Source organism: Gasterosteus aculeatus, chromosome 6 (genome assembly GCF_964276395.1).
Source record: "Gasterosteus aculeatus chromosome 6, fGasAcu3.hap1.1, whole genome shotgun sequence".
Lineage (NCBI taxonomy): Eukaryota > Metazoa > Chordata > Actinopteri > Perciformes > Gasterosteidae > Gasterosteus > Gasterosteus aculeatus.
Window position 1 is genome coordinate 16,099,117 of NC_135693.1, and position 12,939 is coordinate 16,112,055.

At 44.4% G+C, this 12,939-nt stretch overlaps 2 protein-coding genes across 12 annotated transcripts in view; one reads left to right on the forward strand and one right to left on the reverse strand.

Annotated features, from left to right (window-relative positions):
• Positions 1–233: 233 nt before the first annotated feature.
• Positions 234–8,536, reverse strand: rtkn2 (rhotekin 2). The gene is made up of 12 exons (XM_040178725.2): positions 7,335–8,536; positions 6,245–6,453; positions 6,086–6,138; positions 5,837–5,890; positions 5,644–5,761; positions 5,287–5,487; positions 5,027–5,121; positions 4,469–4,575; positions 4,253–4,384; positions 3,797–3,965; positions 3,450–3,557; positions 234–3,137 (listed from the first exon to the last, which is right to left on the reverse strand). The coding sequence occupies exons 1-12, from the start codon at positions 7,581–7,583 to the stop codon at positions 2,464–2,466; spliced, it is 2,169 nt and encodes a 722-aa protein (XP_040034659.2). The 5' UTR covers positions 7,584–8,536; the 3' UTR covers positions 234–2,463.
• A 660-nt stretch (positions 8,537–9,196) lies between these two features.
• The window catches only part of cep170aa (centrosomal protein 170Aa), a 32,393-nt gene continuing 28,650 nt past the window's right edge, over positions 9,197–12,939 (forward strand). For 10 of the 11 annotated variants that reach the window (XM_040178714.2, XM_040178718.2, XM_040178716.2 and 7 more), the window contains exon 1: positions 9,693–9,873. The gene's annotated coding sequence lies outside the window, so the exon portion shown is untranslated. Of the gene's footprint in view, positions 9,874–12,939 lie in introns of all 11 variants that reach the window. The other variant, XM_078104978.1, reaches the window with a different exon arrangement.

A 12,939-nucleotide genomic window follows, 5' to 3' on the forward strand; every position in this document is an offset into this window, starting at 1 on the left:
CATCCGCCTTAATCTTCACAACAGGCTACCTCTGGGCTCAAAGCCAGAGGAACCTCTCCAGTATTTGCTGCAGTAGAGAAATGTGCCAGTGCGTGCATCTCTATGGGATGTGTGTTGAGCTGTAATAAAAGCGATGCTTTGACTTTTATTGCCACCCCCTGGTAAACCTTTACCAAGAAAAATATTCAGTAATACTTCCAAGCTCAGCAAAAAAAACGTAAACCTCACCAGGGTAGAATGTCGACCGTTTTATTGCAGATCAGCAATAAAAGAACAATAAAAAAAAATTCCCAGATAAAAGGTGAAGAGTGAGGATTACATTGCACTTTTTAAGAAACCTAAATCATTTCTCTTTTTTTTTTTTTTTTTTACATCGCACTATACAGAGAATGAGCAAATCTAAATAACATGCTAAAGTCAAATTGAGATGAGTGGCAGTTGTATACTATTAAAGGAAATTACAGAACTTTTAAATCAAAAACAAGATGAAAAACAAAATGATTAACTAACAAGTTATATAAAAAGACAAACATAAAAAAAATTGTAAATCTGGCTCAGAACGTTCCGTCCTTTTTTTAGTAATCAAACAAGTGTACATTTAAATCACATGCTTTCCATCAAGCATAATGTCCTCAGGGGCATCATGTGCTGCTTTCACTCCGGATACACAGTTCTCATTAAATACTACGACAATGTTACCCTTCACCATAACTGTCAGAAAATTGGCCAGCAATCCAATGGCCTTATTCTCTACTATGCTCACTAACTGGAAATGGTTGAGATTATGATGGAAGATACAGGAAGTATAAAACATGTATTTACCGTGGGGATTTTAGCGGTTATCATACCGCCCACGGTCCACCTCTTGTTTTTCCAGGTATCTAAAGTACTACATCAAAGTGACGAATGTGTTAGTAATACACAGAGCATATAAAACATTTCTAATATTGAGCAGCGTCCCCTATTGTGCAATCCATTCTCGGGTTCTTTCAAAGGTTAAACTAAATCTCCCCCTGCTGATAAAACTGAATTTTAATGGGGTGAGATAAAGAAAGAAAAAAGAAAAGGGTTGCAGTTTCCCCCCCCCCACTGCTTCATCTGATCAGCCAATTTCATCAAAAGTAGCTAAACCTAATGTTTTGTACACCGAGAGTAATTATGAAGGCCATTCTTCGACATGTGACTGTTAAGTGGTTGAAATGTTTTAGTGGCTGGCAGTATTGGATATGTTCAAAACACAAGGGCATTCATTATTTTAGCCACTCCAAGGACTCATTCATTCGATTATGTTCATGACATTTACAGCCTTCACTGTTAAATTATGCTGGACATGCTATGTAGCCACTGAAAACCAAGGTCACTCCATTATAAAGACCCCTGAGAAATGGTGAAGTCACATTAGTGCTTGCAATTGCTCCTAAAATCCTGTTCCCTTAAAATCAGCTATAGTGGTCATAAAGTTGTCACAGTGAGTGGAATAAGTCAATAGTTCCAAAAGGAATGACTCGTTCGGTCGGCCAATGGATCAATTCCAATTTGAGTGCTTTAGCAAAGGCCCTTTCTTCCGTCCATGTTCCAGAGCTGAAAAATAAGCCTTTCTATTTTAGTGGGATTGATGAGGGCAGTGCTCAGGCTAACGTACGGCGTTTCATTTTATCTACGGGTTGGCTGCAGCTGAAAGACTTCTTAAGCGGAGAATGGAGATACAATATTGATATTGTGATAGGTGGTGTCGACGGGGGTTAGTGGTCGCCAGGACTGACATTTTAAGGGACCAGGTCACACAGCCCATCCTTAAGGTTAAGAAATAGGTCGACATTTGGGAAAGTACGATGATGAAGACAATATCACTCTTATCCATCACTGCGGGATGAGGTCGGAGCCAACAGATGGTTAGCTTAGCATAACAAATCGAGAGCAAGGGGGAAACCAGCTAGCCTGAATCTGTTTAAAAGGTTAAAACAAAACTTAATCTGCCTAGCTCACTAATCTATACATTATATGTTGTTTATTTATCATTATGAAACCAAAGCATAAAATAAGTAGTTGTGGACTTACACGGCATAATGTAGTAGACGAGTTCTTGGCTAGGCGTCATATCGTTAGCATAAGACTAACCATCAGATCCACCCCCCCAAACAAGTGTTGCATACAACCTGATGTAAAATGATGTATGTAAAATGTATAATTTTGCACTATTTGGGTTACAAATACATTCGTAACCTAAACTAACTAACTAACTAAGCAGAGTTATCTTTGGAGGGAGCTAGGCTAGACGTTTTCCAGTCTTTATGCTAAGCTAAGCTAAACGCTTCGGGCCACAGTTTCATATTTAGTGTACAGATGAGAGGGACATATCGCAATATGAAGCCTTTCTCCAAAATGTCAACAGGTATTGGTATGAGTGGGTAGGTATTGGTATTAGTAGGGTTACTTATTGTTGAGGGTCGAGGTCACAAGGCTTTAAAGGTTCATCCTCTCTCTGAAGGACTTCCTCAGTTTGCTCCTCGCTGCAGGAACAGGTGCAGGGCCGTGACTCGGTCTGACGAAAGCATGTTCACCTTCGGTGCTGTGGTTCTGGAACTCGGGCTGCTGGAGGGGAGGCTGACCCTGTGGTTGCACATCGAGGACGCCCAATGGGGCGTTTTTCCGGCTGAGGGCTCCAGCCCCACCAGCGTTGCCCCGCTGGAGCTGCTGGATGATGGCGGAGAATTTGGCATCCAGAGACGGTCTGCCAGTTTTGGACCTTGTGGCCGGGCGTGAAGTGCAAATGCCGGAGTTCTCCTTCTCCTTGTATGAGGGAGGAGGCGGATGATGGAGAGAGGTGGGGGGCGGAGGTCTTGCGGGGCGGCTGGGAGGAGCATGAGGCTCTCTGTCGGCGGGCGGGGGTGGCGCACGGCGCTTCTTGTTGCTGATAGATGTAGAGCTGGTGTTGGGGCTTGAACAAGGGGTGGAGGTTTTGCTCTGGGGCAGAAAACCCTTCTGCACTACTACTGAATGGGACCCTTCAAACAGGGAGGACCAATTAGGCGCTTCCAACTCCTCTTCGTGACCAATCAGAAAGCGGCCATCCGTTTCCTCTATCTTGCTGTGTATGATGTCTGTGATGCTCTCAAATTTGCCGGGTGAATTTATACCTGCACGCAAAAAAGAAAGAAAAGAAAAGCAAACTCAAAAAGATCAGTTAAATTCATTTTTTCCTCGAATTAAATTGGATTAGTGGTTTTATTCAAATGCTGGAAAATTTACACCATGTAAATCTATTAAATCAAATTAAAAAACGGTTACTGCAGGGTTAATACAATAAATGTATTACAATGAGGTGTCCCATTTGTTTTGAGCGTCACGTAAACAGTATATAAATAGATGTGATATAAAAATCCTGAAGTCAGCGAATGATCAACCTCGTCTCAGCCACTTCACCCACTCGCTCCGATTACTCTACTCACTGAGGTCATTGTAAACAGAGTCCGCCTGCTTGGTGAGGAAGAGTGATGGTTTCCGTGGTGAAGCGACCTCAATCTTCATTAGCCCGTTGCAGCATTGCAGCCACTGGCCTGGTTGTAAACAAGGAGAGGCACGAAAGAGACAGATAAAAGGTCACACTATCTTTTATCGCTACGTTTACCTAAACACATGTGCGGCGACTTTTCTTGCCCACACAGACTGGCGAGCATTCACTCCACTGCGTGGCCTTTTTAGGAAATAGAACGGCTCCGTAAACGCGGGCGGTGTGTAACCAAAGCTTTTTCTGAGCACCCACTTCTGCCGTATGTTTGCACTGAAACACACTCACTTTGATCGTAGAGGTGCTGGCGGAGGGCGTCCAACCAGTCCTCCAGCTCCTGGCTGCTCTCTGTGGTGAAGACGACGGTCTCAGCGCCCTCTGGTGAAGGGTTGATGATGGACAGACTCCTGGATTTCTGGCCGGCTGACTTTTTCTCCATCACGCGGATGCGGGTGTCCTGCAGAAACAACCAAGCCGAAGGTGAGGCTGCCCGTCCAGATATGCACCAAACGGTACGTCACCAGTTTTGCAAAAAAAACCTAATCTTCTCCGCAGTAAAATGCCAAAAGATGCGATCAGGACCGCAGTGAGTAATGTGGCATTTCATACGTTCTCATTATATATTTTCATTCTGTAAATGTTAAGAGATTATTCATCGAATAAATACATTCACACAGTAAAGTCCCCGTGACTTTTTTGAGTTACTGTGTGATTTATAAAAGTCGAAAGGTGATTCCGTCTTACCCTGTTGACGGGTACTTGGAGAGTGGGCTCCACTTTAGCATCTATCTCTTCCGGGGTGAAGTAACAGGACAAAAGGCCAGAACTCAGCGCACAGTAGAGGCTGCAGCAGCGGTACATCCCCTCGACATTGAGCTGAAGACGACCATAAGAAGAGCAAAGCGTTAACCCGGGAACCAGCTATCGAGCGAATGCCGATGAAAGCGGCAGTAAACGCACCTTCTGGCTCAGGTAGCCGGTCGTCATGGTCTGCGTCATGCAGGCAGGCTGGGCCACCAGCCGGCAGCAGAGGTTGCCATAGAGTGGAAGCCAGGAGGACCACTCAGCTGTGTGGATGAAATACGGAGGCAATAAAAACCTTGATGAAGTACTAGGATTTATGAAACGATAGAGGAACCGTTTCGATCGAGTGAAAAAGGTTAAAAAACAACAACACGTGGTTAAAATCCTTTTCGTTTCACACGTTAGCTTTAACAATAAACCCCTAATATGCACAGCGGATCTAAACACCACACGGTGCAAAGTCATACCAAAGGTCTACTCCTGGAATTGAAAGAAATAAAAAAAAGGCCTCAGCACTCACATTATTATCCATCTAATTGCTCACGCAAGGCAAGGCGAACTTTAATCAGGAGGTTATTTTGTTTGATTTTAGACTTCTATTTTTACGGTGTGAAAATACTGTAATCATTAAAAAAAAACTACAGATTCAAACCAGGGATTTAAAAGCACAATCCCTTTACATCCCCCAGATATTACATGTCTGCAGGTTCCTACCGTCTTGGAGGACAACCAGGGAGTGAGACTGAAAGCTGCCTTCAGCCTCGGGCAGACACAGAGACGTGTGGGCCAGCAGGTTGTACTTGGCTCCCCTGGTACACGCACACGCACACGCACACACACACACACACACACACACACACACACGCAAACACGTACAGAGGTTAGCGTTCATTAAAGCAGCCCGCATTGACCGATTTTTATTCCGAGAGTCCGAGAGTCTGCAAAGAGTTTTACGGGGCCCTCACAATACATACATGGGTATGGGGTTGTACTGCAAGAAGGTGTCCGGGTCGGGATTGTCCACCGGGGGGCACAGCTTCTTCCCCGCCGTCTTTCCAAAGGAGCAGCGGAGCTTCTTGGCCAGTTTCTTTGGCGTGTTCACCAACGTGAGCTCTTCCTCCAGCGCGCAGCTCCACAACTCCACCCTGAGCTCAAACTGGGGAAGCGCTTCTTTGCTGCAAGAGGACAGACGCGTTTCAAACCAGCGCATAAAACGATGCAAAGTTAACGCGCCACGCGAGAGAACGATTAAAGGCAAACTAAACCGACTCGATGCGTCCAGCGTTGGGAGACGGTAAGCTGAAGTACGCGTTATGATTTGCAATACTCACAAGACGGCGACTCCTTCAAAGCAGATATCAGTGACCGATCTGTCCACCACGGACATTTCTGTGGCGAACACCTCCGAGCCCATCTGCATCAGACAGAAAAGCGCCACGCGACGGGAGCCTGAGAAGCACACGGGAGGGATGTGAACACACGGCGCGTTCGACACAACGCGAGGCCGAACGGAGACACACTTACTGCCTCTGTTGTTAAAGTAGGCGGAATCCCTCCACATCAGAGGGATGCGCAGCCCTAAGAACCAGGGGAGGGGAGAGTGGATTTGACAAAGAAGCACACTTACAAGTTAACTTGTAAAATGCTCTGTATCCATTTGGTGGCAATACGTTATATTGTAGAAACTATTCAAATCTAATCTATTGAGATTGATTGCGCGTTTTTGAAGGCGCTCTCCAGTGTCGACTTATTTTGGAATGAGATTAATCTTACCAGACATTGCAATTGTCCCTTTACAGGGCACTCGATCATCTCGATCTGAAGATCTGAAATAATAATAATAAATAAAGATCTTAACACAACCAAACGCAAGTGTGCAACTGTAAAATATAAAAAAATAGCAGACACGCAGAAAGCCCCCAAACTCCTCACCTCATGGCCGCTGCAATCCCACCCTGCTCCTCCTGCTGCTTCTTCTTCTTCTGCAGCTGCGTGAGGTAACCCTTGATCCTGGCGTTGCAGGTCAGCAGGTTCTTGGAGGCGTTGAGAACCTGTTCTCTCTTACTGCAGGCCAGCAGCAGCTTGTACGCACCCTCGCGCATTCGCATCTCAAAGTCGAGCTTTTCCTGTATGTTGGTGTTCTTCTCTCACAGAACAGACAAATAGGGGGGGGGGTTAATATGACTAATCAATGATCCATGTCCAAACACACACACACAAGTAACCAGCAGCTTGAGGCTTTTTGAATTGTATCAGTTCAATCCAACAATGCACCACAATACAACCAGAGACCAAAATGCAGTTAAAGTGAAGTTTCCCTTTGGCGAAAAAAAGCGAACTTCCATCTTCATCACTGAAGAGCAACTTTTGTGTCGGAGCGTGAGGGGAAATGATGGGTTCAGTGAAAATAATTTATCTAATTACATGCATTTCATTTAAGATACCACCTTTTCAAGACACGCTAGGCTTGACGGGGTATAAGCAGTCAAGAGAAGTCCAGCCGTTCACGCACGGTTGTTTTAGGAACGCAAACACCATCATTCTCCATTTTACGAACTAAAATATGCACCTTCAGCTTCTTGAAACCTGTCACATGCACAAACAAATGACATCATCATTTACGTTCCGCAGAATGTGCCTCAGAAGACTTTTTACACTGCAATGATATTAGTTGGAGATTTACTCCTGCACACGTTTCGCAGCATTCAACAATGCAGAGCACGCAGCTCTGGTTTCAGGGACCCAGGTGACTCTAAACGGGATCAACTCACGTGTTGCATGACTGAAAGCCAGCGTGCGTGTGCGCGTGGTTGAGAAAGAGGCGTCGGCGAATTCACGACGTAACTTAAAAGCTATTCGATCGCAGACCATCGAGTGTTATTGAAGCGGTGTAAACTGTTTTAAAAAAAAAGGACAGCTGATTATCACGTCGGTCTCTCAAACGTCAACGGAAACGTCATTATGACGTCAGGGCACAGACCACCACTCTGAAACGTTGACCGGTAAGATCGTAACCCGTTACCTCCGTTTGCAGGAACAAAGTACTCTCCCGTATTTTCTTCCGTTTAATCTCCATTGCCACCGCGGAACCGGCCGACAACAACGAGCCGGAGCTCCCGTTTCGCTTTGAGGTTTGAACGTCGCGCTGATCGTCCATGTTGTCCGTCCATTCGCTGGCATTCCTGGTCCACTGAACACGCCTCCTCCAACGGACAGAGAGGGGGGGCTCGATTTGTGACACCTCGTGTGCCGCGATGACGATTATTGTCATGTACTCAAAACCCAAGCGAGAAAATCTGTCCAGAAAAGCATTTTGTATATATATATATACAAAGTATACACCTAGATTAGATTTGGAAATATAATTTAAAGTTTAAACTAAAATACCATTAACTGCCAATACAGACACCATCGATATTAAAACAGACTCAAAGGCAAATGTTGGTGATCGGGATTAGCAACGGACTGTGTTGAGGTCGCCTTCAACAGTTAAGATTACAAATTAAAAAGCCACACGGTCAGCGGTTCAAAAAACAAACAAAACGCTCCGCCCTGCTAGTCGGTACCTCAAGATAATTAAATCGAGTGCTCTCACTAGAGCGCGTCATCGTGCCAGACGTTCTACATTTTGAATTTTTATGGCAATTATTATCTAATGCTTTCTTATGTTATTCTGTTGGGTATGCGATTAAAATTTCTGGAAAAAATTAAGAGATTTGTTTGTGGCAAATAAGAAGTTTAATTATAATTGTTTGCAGATGTATGCAAATGTAACAAAACCTTTTAGTGAACTCGGAGTGTATTAATTATTCCGCCTCTTTAAAAGTGTGTACGGGCTTTAAGCTTTCCAGGCAAATCTGTTTCTACCATCGTTTAAAATGTGATGCACGTTTGATATATTAAATGAGTTCAATAAATGTATTACTATGCTTCTTGCAACATCCTCTTTCAATCGAATCGATCCTGCAGTTGTTTGGTTACGGGAGAACATCCTTATTCATTTTAGCCGCGCATCGTGCAGCAGAAACACTTTATTTATTTTATTCGTTTATCGTAGCGTCGCCAGCTGCGCAGCCCAGATCCGGATGAAGTCACAAAACACCCCGAAACGTGACCAGTGAGTCCAGGAAACCCGCCCGCACGGCCGGTTCTGTCTGACTGCTTCTGGTCGCGTTGGAAGCATCCATGGTCGGAAGTGTAGACGCAGGCGCTGCTCAGGATGAACTGTCAAGTTACACAGCGAAGTAAACTTGCACCCCGGAAATGATGATGTCAGCTTTACAAATTAAAAGGTCAATTTTCTTTTAGAGGAATGCAAATTCGATCAAACGTGTGTCTAATCCTCTGGTCCAGTCTGTGCAAGGTGATGTCAGCTATTTTGCCATTCGTTGGATATTTTCTTTGCCATAAGTTGCACACGTGGGTTTTCACACATCACTATGTTAAATGAAAAAACAAACAGATGCAAAAGTTGAGCTTCAATTTCAGGCAAAATCAGGCAAAAGCTTTAGCCTTTCTATTTTTGGATTCATGATGACTGCATAATTTCTTATTAGATACAACAACAGGGATATTTTGGGCAACAACAATGTACTATTACAAGAGCTGAGCTAGACTACCACAAGGATTGAGGGCAACAATACATTTAGTTTTTTGCATTTTTCTTTTTATTAAAAATGTAACACACATTAATTTGAAAATATTAAGTCCACATACCAAAGCATTTTTCCACTATTTCGAAAACAATAATAAAGACACACACCTTTATTATGATGAATATTTAAAAATAAGTGATACTATGTTAGAATTGACCTATTATAAGTATCTTCAATGCGGCCATTAGGACAATGTTTTGTCAACATTCTTTTATAAATTGTTTAATTATTGATGTTTTACATAGCAATCTATTTTTTCATTTTCATAGTTGTAGTTACAAGGATGTAAAATCTCCTTAGCGAATCTTCGTAATTGATTTTCATGGTTTCAACAGTGTATAGTGAAATGGTCAACATGGTTATCAGCTTCATTGGCCAAGTATGTTTTCACATTCAAGAAATTTGGTTGTTTGAAAGGTGTGAACAAAGCTAAACGATTGTATGTAAAAAAAATACATAGAGAACGAGTATGTATATATAAGTAGGTGAAAACACATGTATGTGTACTCTATGCATAAATAAACGTGATTAGCATCATATTGTATTTTCCAATCTGTTACATCACAGTTTTTCTAAGTAGTAAATCCCTCCCTACAGATTTAAGGATGCTGAACCACATCTTTAATCCGTGCACCACATGATGAATTGTCCATATGCTCGACACGTCCCACATTCACGAATCGGGGTCACTCCGATTCTTTTACTCTGAAAGTCTTTCCCCCGGAAGTCGCGTGCAACACTCCCGCCGACTTGACGCGTCTGCTCGGCATCATGTCCGCTGGCGCTATCGCCGAGCAACGGAGGGAGAGAAGGCCGACGCGCGGAGCCAAAGCGAACCGCAGCAGCGACAGGGCAGGGCTCCTCTAAGCCACCTTCAACCGAGACACGCACCAGAGGGGAAAACGGGTGAGCGAGGCGGACATTCCGCTTTCTTTTTTAACACCTAGCGTAGTTGTAGAATATATACAGCTAGGAGCAGGTTAGCTCGCGGGTCGACCGTTAGAAGTTTGCAGCAGAAGAAAAAAAAAAAAAGGGAAAGACTCGGGGTTTTTTCTGCTTTTGTGCCGCCCGCCCGTGGATGTCAATGACGGGTATTTCTTTTTGTTGATGCAAAATTCTCCCCCTCAGTCGGACAGGCCAAATATAGAGCATCCACACACATTTGTTCAATTTGAATTCATAAAAAAAGCAATAAGGAGGCTCAGGAGGGGGGGGGGGGGGGGCTGGTGCGACTCCCCGCCGGCCGCCGTGGACCGTCCGGCCGCTGATGGACGCGCTCAGCCTCTGTGCTGCCTCTGGGAACCAGCCGCCACCCTGCGTGCTTTGCCCTGTTATTACCGGTATTTGTCACAGCCCGGGCGGCCCGCCGTGTTTTTTAGACGCCGTGTCCGCGCGCAGGCCGGCGAGGCGGGACGCGCTTTGTGTCCATCTCACGCTCCCGGCCGCGGTCTCCTCTCGCGGTGTTTACACCGTCCGAACGCTGTTATTCACACCCGTACGCAGGCCGACTTCCATACGTATTGTAGCTTCAGAGTGTTTTCCCCGAAATCGGACCCTCCTCCTCCTCCTCCTCCTCCTCCTCCTCCCCCTCCTCTTCTTGTGTGTGGAGGCTTTGTTTTCGTGGGGCAGATGTAGCTGGCCTACTTGCATCCGCTCTCTTTGTGTTTGGCTGTTGCTGTCACCATCACACAACCGGTGAAACGTGGGCAAAGGATGCGCTACAAATGCGTTACGGTGTCCTTACTGCGAACGTCTCACGCATCCGGTAACAGAGTCAGTGGTGGGTTCAGTTAATGTGCTAGAAGCTGAAGGGCAAGTTCCAAAGTTGCACCGTTCAAAATATTTGAAAAGCGGCAGCTTTATTTTTATTATAATGATTATTTTTATTAATTGTATTTCATGGTGTTGGGTAAGCAGTGCAGACTTAGCGCTTAAAACACACTTCCACTATTCTCCCACTCGAGCGATGTGTCCTCCGGAGGCTGTGGAGCTGAAGGCTGCACACTGCAGAGTCTCCTCAGTCTCCTCCTCCTGAGGCTGCAAGAATTCCATTTTTTTTAGTATGTGCCAGACTGTGCAGATGATACCATCCAGCCCGGTGTTGCTCCTTTCCTTCCCTTTCCTTTCCTTTCCTCCTTTCCTGTCCTTTCCTTGCCTTTCCTCATTTCCTTCCCTGCATTTCCCCGCATGTGTGGTTGCAAGCAGGCGGGCCGTCTCCACAGGAAGATGCGTTTTTTTAAAATCTGTGTCAGTGTCACAGGACGGACGCATAGAAATGGTGCAACCGGACTTTTCTTCTGTGGAAAAACTTCTGTGGAAATGTCCTGCGATCACCATGGGTCAATTCTGATGGTGATAATAAGTTGACTTTTAACAATGAGCAGAATAATAAGTTAATTAATTTAATCCTCCCTTCATCCTCCCTGAATGACTTTAAATGTGTTTCCCGCTCAGTATTCTGATTCTGCCCCAGTAAGCGTTGTGTAGTATTTGTAAGCGTCTCCTCCAGTAATATGAGCCCATTTTCTGTCCACAGTTGGTTCTGAAGTCTCGTCCGTCCTCCCCGTGGCCATTGTGTGTTGTAGGAAGTTTAGGAAGTGAGTTCACTTTACCTCAGCGGTGAGGGAGTTTTATTTGTGACTGAAAACAATCCAGTCTGGAACTACAATATTTGAATGTATTCTGTTCTCTTCAACTTTTAAAGTATTTTTATACGAGGAAGACTTTGACTAAAAATAGCAGTGCACTTTAAAAGCGTTATGAGAGTCGGATGGCTTCGCCTGCCGAAGCAGACACTCGTGTGCCGAGTCAGAGAAACGAGGGAGGCGAATGGAAAAGTCTGTGAAGAAAACAAGACAAATGGCCGAAGCGATTCATACGCGTAGGAGATCGGCCTCTCCCATGTTATGGACCAGCAAGGGCGGATCAGGCGTTTTTCTCCGCTTATAACTCCTCAAAATGAATAATAAAACAGAGTGACCTTCACATCTGTTTTGGGGTGGGACACACTCCCTTCTGTTTCCCCTGCAGATATTGATCCCGTATCTTGAGTTTCCGTCTCCTCCCTGTTATGCTAACGGTGATTTGCAGCTGAGGCTATCGCTGTGGGCAGCTTAAATGCTCAACCTGGCAGGGTTTGGTCAAATACTAATGTTCCTGTTGGTCAGTCATTATCTGAGCAGCAGGGGCCACGCAGCAGTAAACCCGACACACTGTGCCCGGGCTTCTTCTTTGGGCCCAATGCAGTTATTTATTCACATGACAATAACGTAGCAGAGAGTAAGATGAATAACCCAGTGGGGATAACTTTGGGGTTTTATTGAGAATATTTAATATAACTATTCAACACATCTGAGTTGAAGGTGTGTTCTAATAAAGGGCTTTGGAATCTGTTTTCTATGGATTTGTCAGAGAATTATCTTTTCCGTGAACTGTGAAAAAAAAAGGCATGAATATGGCCGCCATGATTCCGTTATGGCCAAGGTGATGTATTCATTCAGATTGTGTTTTTTGGTCTGACCAACGTTCCAAAACTCTCAAAATGTTTTAATTGTCTACCATATACAGCAAAGAAAAGTACTAAACTTATTAAACACGTCGCAGGAGCTTACAATGTTAGAGAATGTTAGCTGTGGACCCACGCGTTAATCAACTCTGCTCTATTAAAATATGAATTGCTCCAACATTTTGAAATTGAAAATGTGGTTTGCTTATTAGTTTACGGCACAGAGAGCTGCCTCCAGATGCTTTTCATCATATTTGATGAAGAATGTTGGGAACACACGCTTCGGAGAAAGAATTTGATGCACCAAAAATGACTCTGCTGCAGGCCAAGTGCTTCATTAAGTCTCATGGATTATTAATAACATTTCCTATTCTCTCTTTATCAGTACACCCTCGTAAGACTCCACCAGAACAATAACTTTACTCTCTCAGATAATGCTGGAAGGCTTGTTTTTAATACATGCCACC